At 33.9% G+C, this 13273-nt stretch overlaps 1 protein-coding gene across 1 annotated transcript in view; it reads left to right on the top strand.

Annotated features, from left to right (window-relative positions):
- Positions 1-13273, top strand: part of LOC149075015 (uncharacterized) — a 42244-nt gene that overhangs the window by 2571 nt on the left and 26400 nt on the right. The window contains exons 3-8 of the mRNA XM_089246016.1: positions 2695-2870; positions 3954-4055; positions 5745-5860; positions 8698-8829; positions 10525-10653; positions 11883-12022. Of these exons, the coding sequence (XP_089102142.1) occupies positions 2695-2870; positions 3954-4055; positions 5745-5860; positions 8698-8829; positions 10525-10653; positions 11883-12022 (795 nt within the window). The remainder of the gene's footprint in view (positions 1-2694; positions 2871-3953; positions 4056-5744; positions 5861-8697; positions 8830-10524; positions 10654-11882; positions 12023-13273) is intronic.

The raw sequence follows: 13273 nt of genomic DNA, 5'->3' as shown, positions 1-13273 counted from the left end.
ATGCGAAATATCAATAAAAAAAGTAAAAAATTTAAATTTTTATTTTAATTTTTATATATACGTGTCCCCTAACTTCTAATTAGAAAGTCGTTGTCCTTTCTGTCCTAAGGCCAATAAAAAAAAAACACATGTTTCTAAGTAGATTCAATTATCCCATTTACTGGGATATTTGAATTAAAAACTCGGAAAAGTTGGGAAAGAACAGCATAAATGAGGGTAAGGAGCATTGTCTTAGTTTATGCTGCTCTTTCTACTTTTCCTCTTTAAATTTGAATTCAAATAGCTCGGCGAATATTGCACTTAGAAACATGGGAAATTTTTTTTATTGGCCTCAGGAGAGACAGGGCAACAACTTTATAATTGAAAGTTAGAGGACAAGGGGGGGCGTGTAAAAATTGAGATGTAACTTTTTATTAATAATCTTCATTTGAACGGCATTTAAGAACATGGGTGACATTATTTGAAACTTTTTACTAATTGAAAGTTATCTCTAACCAATGGTTCAGGAAATAACTATTGGACAATGATAAAAATGGACATCCTGTACGTTTGATATTATACTCTGAATGTTTTTTTTCCAAAACCTTGTGTATCGAAAGAAGCAAGCAATGTGTGGCTAAAGACAAGAGAACCATGGGCCAAAACCAGACTTGCATACTGCTTGTATTGTCAGCGTCACTTTAAATAATTTTTTTTTCAGACTGACAGTAAAGTTTTACTTCAGATTGGATGCATCGATCATCACTTCCTTTCTCTAAGCTGACATCAGTATTAAGATTTCATCTCTAAATCAATTGAAAAATTTTAATCTTTAAGTGCTCTTATGGTTTCAACTTTTAGCCTCGGAAAAATGGAATAAGCTTTGTTGTAGTTCAAACCTCTCTATCTTGAAACTGATGGGACAGAAAAACATATCAAGACAGAATTGTCGAGAAAAGAATTTTTACATAAGAAAGAGAAGAGAAAACACCAAAAATGACAAAAACTTTAATTGACAAAATCTAAAATATAAAATTTTACTACATAATGATAAAGTTTTTGTGCCAAGTTACTCAATGTTCACAATTACACTTTATGGCAAACACACTGAAATACTTATTTTTTTTTTGTTTGATTCAACTTTTATTTACTTACCTTATTTGAAATTATACGTAAGCTTGGATTTGATATATATATATATATATATATATATATATATATTATTTTTTTGCTCTTTGAACCGTCTTAGTCATCTATACTAGTAAGACCTGTAAATAATTTTGACCCTTTCTTAGTTTACTCCCGAAAATGAAGCAGCGTTTTTACAGGGATTCTTGATTTTTAAATGGGATCTCTCAAAGTAAAAAATGATGTTTTTTCTGTTTTACTATCATTATAGCTTGGCTTTTCAAAAAATACTCCAAGACAGGTAAAAATGCATTGATTTAGTACAGTAAATACAGGAATATTTTTCTTCGAGATCTAAAGTTTTTTCAAGACATCAAGTTTCGAGAAAGAGATTTGACTATGTGGTGTTCTCATCAATTCAGAGGCTGATTCAATGATGGGCGCACCGGGCCTAGATTTCTGTAGGGCTTTAAAAAATTCCTTTACACTACTCTTTTTTTAAGGAGCCCAATATTTTCTTCTGTGCCTGGTTCCTCAACTGACCTTAATCTGCTTCTAGGTCAACCGGATAACTCATCTCTTAAATGATAAACATCATAATGTAAACAGTTTTCATCTTGGCAATAATCCTGTGATGCTTATGAATCATGCTTGAATTCATAGACCAATCATTTTTCACAAAAAATCGTGTAACTCAGAATGTATAGTAAGTTGGGAGCAGGGCCGTCTTAAGAGCATCATGGGCCTCCGGGCCAAATGATTTTTCTGCAGCCCTACCAGGCAAATTCTCGAAAATCTCAACCTGATCTCATTTTTGTGAGGCCCTTTTCCTTTTGAGGTCCCCGGGCCGTGCCTTAAGATGGCACTGGTTAGGGGGAGGCATGTAAGTTGAGTATTAAGGTGGTGTTTTTTTAATATAGTCATTTTCAATTATGCTGCATAATTATAATTCTATTTTTCATTCAGAAAGTTAATAATAAAAATTATCAGGTATGTAACAAGAGTTGTTAAAAAAATGCATGGTAAGACAATTGAGTTGGTATTACTAAAATCAATTTTAAAGAAGAACATTTTTTGGATGGTATGCTGACGTGAACTCTGAAAGTCATCCGGTCTCCCCCAGAAGTCAAACCCAGGCCCTCTTGCATACCAGGCAAGCATACTGCCATCTACACCACAGGAGATATGATGCTACCTTCCTTATTTCGAGCATTGTGGTGTGAGGCAGTGAAGTAGAGGCATTAGTAGCCTAACTTCAGGAAATGGCCCAATAGAAGGGACGGTAGAGAGAGGGATAGACTGCTTTTTTCTCAGCCCAAGTGCCATGCTTGCCCAGTATGCAAGAAGGCCTGGGTTTGAGTCCCAGCTGAGACAAGATTACTTTTCTGTCCGAGTTCACCTCGGCATAATATCCAGAAAATATGTTTCCTTGATATCTTGGGCTGAGAAAAAAGCCATTGAAATCAATTTTATTCAGATTTTTCTATGAACACCAGAAATTTTTGTATATGATAAAATATCTAAATTTTGTATTTTTTGTTCATGCGCATTAATTTTTGTGCAATACAAAACTTAACTGTGGTTTAGATCAATGTAATAATATTTACATTCCACATTGCGATTCACCTGATAAGTGTATCGTTGGATCCAGCTGACATCAACGTTCGTGCCAAACAAAACAAAGGTCCCTTGCCAACATTTGATCGTAAAAAACACAACCATGTCATCGAGAATCAGTTTTGTCATATCTGTGAAGTAAAAGTGTAAGTCACATTATATCATTTACCATATATACTCGTGTATAAGCCAAGCTTTTTTGTGGAAAAATTTGTTCAAGTGGGGGGGTCGGCTTATACTCGGGTCAGTTTTTAATGAGAAAATATCGATCCCCGCAATCGGTAGTCATTTTTGTAGCAGTGTTCGAGAAACCGGCATTATTGGTATGGGATATGTTCGAAGCCTACAGAACGGATAATGTCGAAGCCGAGGCAAAGAAATCGAAAACATCATTGGCTTTGATACCAGGTGGGCTAACGTTGATTGTACAGCCTTTAGATGTGAGCATCAAAAAGCCTTTCAAAGACTATTTGAGGGATTTGTGGATCGAATGGATGAGTTCCGATGGCACATAAGGTGTGGAATTCTGTTTCTGCCGATCCTTCAAAAAGTGTTGCGTCAGCAATGCGAAGGATGGAACTGAAGATGATATTCTCTTTGAAAGTGAATGGCGATGGCAGCCTAGATGAAGATAAAAACGAAGATGCCGCACCCTATGATGGATTACGATGAGCTTGGAGACTCAGAAGAAACAGATTAAAACGTTTGAATCATTTTCTATTGTAAATCTCCACAAGCTATTTTCATTTGCATGAAAATATAAGAATTTTTTTTTCTAAAATCTGTTCCAGAACAAAGCAGGAATTAAGAGATGAATGTAGGGAATGACTATGGCATAGCTCAGAGGGTTTTTGGTTCTTTTGATGTTTTACCCACGGCTCTAGTATAGTATAGGCAAGTACTATCGTGATTGAGAAACACTGCCCTAGGTAACAAACAATAGGTGGATACATTACAAAACTCTATCCTGTTCATTTCAAGTGTGCATCCCTGCAGAGACACAGATTATGGTACTACAAAGTTTTCTTTGTGAGATTTCTTTTTTTTTTTTTTAAAAATCAGTTTGCATATCATGTTAGCTTACTTCATTTATTCATTACAATGAGTATGCGAAATAAAAATTTCAAAGTTTGAATGACAAACTTTTTAAACTGCATTGGCAAACTTGTTAACTGCTGAAGATTTTAATGTAAAATGATTTTTGAATTTTTCCCCCCACTTCTCTGCAGAGGCCGGCGCTCAAAGCATTGCAGCGCTTGTAATAAATGTGTCTCGGAATTTGATCATCACTGCAAATGGCTGAATAATTGTGTTGGAGGTAGAAATTACAGGTGAGACAGGCTATTGGAAAACTTTATAATAACTTTGTTTTCAATAAAATTTTTCAAGTACCAAATGTTTGAAAACACAATTACTCTTAGTAATAAAGGACCTGACGAGTTTCTGCAGTTTTTAGGTGCCATTATCAAAAGTTACAGCTATAATGATGTATATCCATCAAATTTTTTACCATTTTTTTCCATCATCTTTTACAATAAAACATCTGATGCTATTCCGATGCTGCACCTTGGCTGTTGTTTTGATTGTCTAATTATTCTGTTTTTCGAGGCTACATAATTGGACATCATACAAGTAGTTGGTGCAGGTATCCTCTAGAAATCAAAGATGGTGATGGAATTGCTTAATTTCATGTCATTCACAAACATGTCCTTGAAAGCTCTTATATAAGCACACACCTTTGTAATAATCCAATAGATATTCAGATTTCACCCGGTCGTCTGAAGTTGAAAATATGATTTTTATTTCAATATTGAGAGTTGTGATGCTAGATCCTTCTACTTTGTAATTACTTACATGTCTCGACAGTTCGATGAGTGTTTGTTTCATAAATCTTCTAGTTTATCCCACCTACTGTCTTTAACTGTCATTACTGGAGATATGGTAAGCTTCCCCCATTCTGTTTTGTGGAATAGGATCTTTCATAGGATGTTCTGTTATTAAATCAGAAATTATGAATCCAAATTTTCAGTCTCTTGAAGTTTGTTACAACAGAGCTTGAATGTAAATGGCTATACTTTCTTTCAAACCAAGCACAACTCATGTCTACTGCCATCTATGGGCAATGTACTACCCAGTGAGTTGTGCCAGAAGTGTGTGTGTGCACCTAACAGTCTAAGTGCGTATCTAGTGTTGTCTCTGATTTTTCAGTGCTGCCATCAATGTTTCAGAAGTAAAGTGTAATGTTGAATTAAATTTGTACCATTTGTAAGTCTGATGCTTTCTGTGGTAAGACTTTTTAAACGTGAGATTGGCTCACATTGAAGTCTCGAAGTTGGGAACCAAAAAAAAATTTATAGTAGCAATTGTAAAATAATACAAATTTAAGGGATGGGGGACACATAAATTACTTTTCTGCTTCATATATTTTTAGCTTTATCCAGTTTTATCAATTGTCACTGATCAACACTGATGTTGTTCTCAAAGATATTTCAGCGATTTTAGAGTGTCGAATCTGACATTGGTTTTGTCAAATTGTCTCTAGTTTTTGAGATAAAGTGGAAGTTGAATTTTGATAGTAATACAGACTACATTGAAATAATGAAGAATATGCGTCATTTCAGACACTAAAGCCAATGCAGCAAAAGTAATTCCAGTTAGAAATCAGCAGCTCAAAATACCCTGTAACAGTTGAAACTTCCTTGTTTGAATTCTTTTGTTGAACAGCGTTATCCTTTAATTTTGCACACTAGTGTAAGAAGGAGGTGCATTGGATAACGCGTGTTTCAGATAATCAAGAGTCTACTGTGTAAATAAATGAGTTTGATGTTTATGTGCTTTATGTGTATGCATACATATCTTGGTACCTTATTTAGAAATCTTTTAAAAAAATTAGTTTTTTTTTATTCACTGCTTTGCTTGATCAAATAATTCATTCAAATAGGTATTGCTGAATAACTTCTTTCTTCTGGGGATGTTTCTACACTCGTTTTATTCTTTCCCGCCCTCTATCTTTTTTTCAGGCTTTTTCTCTCTTGCATAAGTTCTGCATTACTGGGCTGCTTGCTCATATTTGCACTGTCGCTGACACTAATAGGTGCCTACTTCAATTCTTCCAGCTTTCTTTATTCTAAGACAAGTAAGTTCTGTGCTCACACTAATTAAAGTTATATTAATTTCACCACTGTCCTCTAGAGCTGGAGTAGCCAACAACTGTTGTGTTGAGTTGCACGTAAGATTACTGTGTACTAAATTTATTTTCTTATTCTTCAAGTCATCATTTTCAACAACAGACCTGATCAACGGACTATTTACATTCATTGCCTGAGTGGCATGGTTGTAAGATGCTCGTCTACCACCATAAGGTTGCTGTCACGGTCTCATGTTCAAACCCAGGGAAGAATATAGATAACATATTTTCCCTAATAAGCTTGAGGGGACCACAGAAAGATGGCAGCTACATTTCCAACCCAACTCATTAATGATAGTAAATTGCATTATAGCGATATGGCCAGAGTTGGTATTTGGTAAAGTAGTAGTATTTACATTCATTGTTTTCTAGTGATGATAGATAGTAATTATATCCGTATGACTTGGATTTTTATAACCTAAAGATGAAATGTCATTGCTGATTGTTTAAAAAAAACTGAAATTCAGGTTTTTTAACCTAGCAACGACGTTTCACCTTTAGGCCATAAAAATCTGGTTCCCTTGTAATTAGCTATGTTTTCATCACACTGCCTTTTCATACACACGTGCTACTTTTGAAGTTTATTATATGGGTATTTTCTTATCCCATTTCATTCCACCTCGTTGGGCAAGTTGTCTTTTTGTGGTCTCTGTATTTGTAGCTGAATGCATATTTGGTGTTCTGCTCACAGTGACAAAACTTCTTTGAAGTGGATGCCAACTCGCACAATGACACCTTAAAATTATAACCAGCTAGGCTACGCAGACCCTAATAATTTCAAAAAGCAAAAATGTCTCGTATTGGATGGTTGAGTTCATATTGTGCCTTTGACAGAGTTCCACACCTGGACAAGATTTTTTATGCTGAAAATATAGAAGTACTGATCTCTAAATTTCAGTGTAGCAGGTTGGGGACATTCCATGTTGAAACAGACTAACACTATCAAACCAAAATGCTGATATTTTGTTCCAAGAAGTAGTAACTAAATATCCTGATATAAGTCTGTAGTAACTCAAGTAAAAAGAATACATGTATTGTAGCTCTGGTTCCCTGCAATCCCATGGACTTACAGGAGCACCAGGTAATAGTGTGTGTGTGTGTGTGTGTGTGTATTTTTTCATATCCACCGGTACTCTGCCTGGTCCATGCGAAGCTAGTCTATTTTATTTTGGTAACCATCCATCACGAGCTTACCCATAATAGTGAATACTATCCACATGACTGACTTCTGCCAACTTTTCCATCCCAATAATAACTCCTTTCGAAGTCTATTAGTGTGTGAATCAATTCCTTGAGCATCTATTCAACCCGTGCAGCTCCACCGATTGCCAAATCAGAAGTAAGTGATAAAAATGATTGCAGAAAAATGCATAAAAAATGTTTTGTCTGTAAAATTCAAACTATGTATAATATAGTTAAATTAACTAATTTGCAAAAGATACAGTAATTTTTGATGGAAGGTAAAATTTTAATGACTGAATTGTGTGTGTGCCCGTTTTTCACCATAGTACTTATGGTGACATAAATCAGTGTTTTTTGGATGGGTCGTTCTATTAGTGCATCTTATACATCAGAGTATTGTCCCTGGCGCGGCCTTTGATACTGCAGCTGCATTGTGTTGGCCCTTGAATAGTGAGAAGTTGGCCACCCCTGCTCTAAAGAGAAAGTCTTAATTTTCTTTTATGGTACTGAAAAAAATTTCAGCATACCAAAACACACAGGCTTGACACAAGTCTGAACTACTTTAATTGATAATGAAATGGGGACTGTTTAGAAAAACCTTGATGTTGCTTCAGAAAAAAATTACAACAATTGTAAGATAGTAACAAAAAAACCCCATTTTATTAAGAAATATACTGGGTTCATGGATAAGTCCTTTTTTGATCTGAAATAACATGACCGGAGAGAGATAGCAGTGTGATAAAGTCACTTTTCCCATCAGATGAAACAAACAGCTGCATTTAAAACAGCAAGGGGAAGATATAAAAATCAAGCCACTATTATACTGAAAGAAATTTTACTCTGTGAAATTTTGATTGAAATTTGCTGAGATATCTGTGATTAAAATTCTTTTTTTTTAAGTTCTGAAATTATTAAAGCTCCAAGTCCACAGAAATGGTTGTAAACTGTGTCAAAAATTTAAAGTTTTAATCATTGGAAATTTTAATCCTTTAAACCCTTTATTTGCCTCCCGTGGTGCTCTCAAACAACATGAGTTTCTTATATTTTTCAAATAAAGGCACTGTGTATTTTGAGCTTGTTTCGGCAATAATGCTTCCAAGCAACTCCTAAACATTTGATTTTTACTTGTGAGCTGTTCATGAAGTTTCTATAATTACCAGCAGAATGGCTGGAAAGTACACGTGTCTCTATTTCCCAACAAGCCAAGCAAGAACGATTTTTCAGCCTTGCATTTTTGAGGGAAATATGTGGAGGAGACCTATTGCTGTGCATTCTTCTACGATGATGGAAAGTAAGTTGGCGAATGATGAATATTTTCGTGCTATTCAAATCTACGTAAATCATGTAAATACAGTGTGTTCCTCTGAAGCACAACATCCCATATTTTTTTATGTATTGATGTATTGACAATAAATTTTTTTTGTTATGTAATAGCAGGGGTATTTTGTTATGTAATTCAGGGTATTTCATTTGCTTAATATAACCCATCAAAAATTTTTACCTCTGAATATTTTAATGCTTGCCAATTAAAGGGTTAATATTGAAAATTTGTTTTCAAGTGTTATGATAAAGAATAAAAAAAAATTACAAAAACGAATTTACAGGTTCAGGCTCACATGAAACTTCATCTCCATCATCAAACTACTCTGATAGTTCTAATGAAGCGGAGTCTCTATCAACGTCATTATCTGTTGATTCCACGACAACCCCTACATCTTCAAATTCAAGTGAATCAAGTGAGTAGCTATCAAATATTTTTTTCATTAATTATTCTAAGTAAAGTAAATAGTCATGTGATATGGAAATTTTTTTTCAGTTTAGGTGAATAATAGGTCACTAAATGGGCCAAACTCTGTGGTGGCGGTATAATATATAGAAAATTCCCCCCCCCCCACCCACAGGAGAATATATACGAGATGCATGTATGGTTAAGAAGTATTAATGGAGAGTTGATTACTATTCTAATTTTTATTTGCCTCTTAGTTTCATAATTGTATTCTTATTGATGGTCTATATGGGGGGGGGGGGTACAATGCACCGTATGTTGTGCTGCTACTCTTAAGCAGTATGTCAATGTATTCGGAAAAATTTATGATTTTAACTATTAAACCCCCCCCCCCTCCCCCAATCCTGGCAACAGATACAAAACACATTGTAAAAAAAAAAAAAAAATCATGTTTCACTCATAGTCATGGCCCCCACAAAGGTAGAGCTGATAGGGCCCGAGATAATTCTCATCATTTGTGTTTTTCATGCTATGAATTCATTAAGGAGCCTATGAAAGTCTTGGGCCCTGCAAAAAATCTCTGCCTGGGGGTCCTGCTCCAGGATGTAGGGACCATGCCCATTGTTAGAAAGATTGATGGCAGTAATATACATAACAAGCATCACCACACAGAAACAAACTTCACTTCAGGTTCAACACATACTCGTTAAATGCATTCCAACATGTACCAATTCGTTAGAAGTTCCGCAGAGGAATGTGGACAAGGTGCATACAGGGTTTAATAGTAGTAATGAATAGTAACTACTATATAAATCACTAGTTTAAACATTATCTCAATTTGCTAATTTAAAATAAGGACCAGTAAAGTGCAACATTTTCTCCCTGCATGTCTTTAAAAATATTTTGATCATTAATTGCATTATCATATGACGAGTTGAAAATTATGGGTAGTAATTTAAATAATTTATTTAGAAATGAACATTGAAAAAGATTATTCCTCCTATATACCCGTATTTAAACCAAGGTTATTTAACCCTCCTAAAACTAAGGAACAAAAATGCAAATGGGAGGCAAATAATTTTAGAATGGTAATGTTTTAGAATGGCTTTTTCTCATAAGTATTTCAATGTTCTCTTGTTAAGCTTCAGCTTTCGATAATTTACATCTCATTTTTGGTTTTCATTAATTATTCAAACTAAAGTTCAATTCATTTAATCGAACACTCATTTCTAGTACATTAATTTACACTTCAAACCTGTATTTACAGTGGAATTAATCTATTTTTATTGCATGGTCCTCGCTGTATCTCATGTCTGGCACACAGTGGGGCACATTTTTTTGGTTTGAAAAACAGTTTTTCATACAAATAACTATGAAGATTCGATGCTTCGAGAAAATTCATATAAGTAATAGAGGGGTTTTTTTTTCAGATTAGTTCATAAATTTCAGAGAAAAAAAAACTTCAAAAGCATCTTGCCTTTCCCCTACAGTATACTGCAATCACTTTGTAAAACAAAATATTTGCTACAGTAGGATGATAGTGTTCTGCAACACTATTTGAGTCACGTTTAATTTTGTACATGTTATGTATGATTATGTTTATAACATTTGATAAAATTTAAATGTTTGGGTTGTAAAATATTCTTGTTACCTGTGTATATATAGGTATATAACTATGTATACATGTCTTTTTTTTTCTTACCAGATCATCAATTTATAGCACTCGTTCCAGTGAATGGCTCAGTCTGGTTATCTTTAGTGATTCTGACATGTTTACTGTCAATTTTGGGAATCGCTTTGCTTGGCCATCTCCTGGGATTTCACATTTTCTTAAGTATGTACTTTTACAGATGAAATAAGCTAGATATATGTCATGTTTAGCATGAATTGTAACTGTAGTAAGGTTCAAAGCAAATTTGAAGTGTGAAATATATAAGGATAAATAGCTCTACAACAATATTTTTTCTTTGTTTGCTGAATATCATTGTATCGAGATTTCACTGTATATAAATTTTATAATTTTCAAAGTATTTATTAGAATATTTTGGATTTACAAGTCTTTTTATTCTGTTTAATACGTGTTAATTGTTAATTTGTAACTGCTCAATCATCTCTGAGCAATGGACGCAGTGTTGCACACATAGACTGGGGTACACAACAAACTTTTCAGTTCCCAGGCCAGATACGAGATATTACTATTGTTGGAGGGTCAGAAACAGGTGTATAAAGAGTCACCATATGACCCACATTGCCGTAATTTTTACCGCCTATTTTTTTTATACATGAAAGTCTTGTATTTCCAATAAAGCTTACTTGAATTTTTGTTTACTGAAACCAAGAGTCAAGATTATTTTCATAACTTATAAGTTTATATTATGATAATTGTGACTATAAATGTGTCATAATTAATAGTCAAATACTCATTTCACATATTTGCCAACTAATTTTTTTTCTGTGAATTACATTTTCATCCACTGCAATTTGCTGAAGCAGTTCATTTCCTATCATTGACTATTTTTTCAGTGATAAGTGCCAAGCTTGCGTACTTTTGATGACATTTTTGGCTTTCATTGAAGATGTCTAGTATTTCCTTGTAGGAATCATGTTTTACTATATTTTTATCAAGGAAATAGTGCTAGCTAAATTTGTGTTGCGTATTGATACTTTTCTACTGAAACACCTTTTGTGTGCCGGATTGAGCCCTTTTGCGGGCTGGAGGTTGTGCACTCCTGGTGCAAGAATTAAAATTTCAGTAAAACAACTGATGTGACTTCCTGACATGTTAAGTATGGCAACTCTCACTGAGATAATGTTTCCTCAATAAATTTATTATAAATTATTGCTTCCCTAATTTGAAAAAATAATTAGACTGAAAAATAAAGAATTGTTTGCTCAGTTAAAGGGTTGAAAGTGATATAAATTTCAAATGGATATCATTGCTTTTTTTATTTCTATAGTATTTGTATTTGACATTTCTTTGCTATTTTTTTTTATTCAATCTCGACCAATAATTTTTCGTGTTTAGGTCTCAAATTTTAATGAGAGTGAATGTTATTTTTGCAGTGTGCCAAAATTTTTCTACTTATGATTACATTGTCCAGAAACGAGATTCGGATGTCAGCACAAACAGTAATCAGAACCAACCAGGATCAAAGTTCATCCGACTACCGTTTCGTTTATTACAACAGATGAAAACAAAAAAAGTTTGTATTTTCTATATATACTTAGTTATAAATTTTTAAATATCTGAAAATATTGGAGTGAAAACATCAGGATTTTTCAAATTGTGAAGCACATTTCCCTGGAATGATGTCGAAGTTTTACATGGCATGTTTAATAACCATGTTTTTAAAACTAATTCAGAAATGAGTCTGGTCTTGAGTATTGCTAAATCTCATATAGTGGATACCACTTATATAACTTTTCCATTTAGAACATAATCCTCTGTAAAGTAGGACTTATTTTCATGCTGCCAACTCTTACTCATCAAGATTTCCTATTTGAAGAGTTTTTCCACTTACGCGTTTGTTTGAAAAATATTAATGAACGCGGGTCTGGAAGAAGTTTTAACAATTGGTATATACTGAGCCTTTCATTTACGTGTATGCCTCTAGGGGCGGGACACGACATTTATGAATGCTGAGCCTTTCAGATGAGGTGAAATTCGCCTGCAACTTCGAAGTGTTCATGGGGGTCCGGACATCGTCCGCATGTGTCAAAATCTAAGTGTGAGCTCCGCATCCATGCATACAAGTTTTGTATATTAGGTTATTCGGAGCTGTTTACACGACGTGGATGCTGGTCGAATTGGTCCACATCTTTGGCTACTTTTTAAGGATGATTTTGCACAGAATTTTTTTAATTACTTGCCATAAATGCCCTTAAAAACACCATATGAAGGTCCCTGCTCATCAATAGGATGTACCCACATATGTCTATCTCCCCCCTGTTTCCTACACTGAGATAGAGATATAGCAACTTTACAATTTTATACTATAAAACCTGTCAACAACGGCCATTGATGGGACCAAAATTATAAGCCGTTCTTTAATTCATTACAAATATAATTGACTAAATACTTTAATAACTTTTAAATTTAATTAAAAAAATTAATTTTTTTTCATTTAAAATTTTTGAAATTTAAAAAATATAAATATTCAAAATTATTTTAAATATTTGTTTTATTTTTTAAATTTTCAATCTTTTTAAACTTTAAAACTAAATGCTTCTATTAAAAAATATCCACGTACAGCATTCACTCAGGGCTAGATTAAGACGTTTGAAGGCCTTATGCACATGAATAGTTTTGGTGCGCCCCCCCCCCCCCCAGTACCTACAAGTATATTTTACTCTATATTGAGTCTAAACTAAAAAAAAAAAATTATATTTCAGAAATGTAAATAGAAATTTTATATTTCAGAAATGACTAATCTGAGGATGGGATTTCACTCTAA

The sequence above is a fragment of the Pholcus phalangioides genome, unplaced genomic scaffold (assembly GCF_987345545.1).
Source record: "Pholcus phalangioides strain wild (caught in Gottingen) unplaced genomic scaffold, Ppha-v1.0 ptg000016l_1, whole genome shotgun sequence".
NCBI lineage: Eukaryota > Metazoa > Arthropoda > Arachnida > Araneae > Pholcidae > Pholcus > Pholcus phalangioides.
This window is presented reverse-complemented; position numbering and strand designations above follow the sequence as displayed.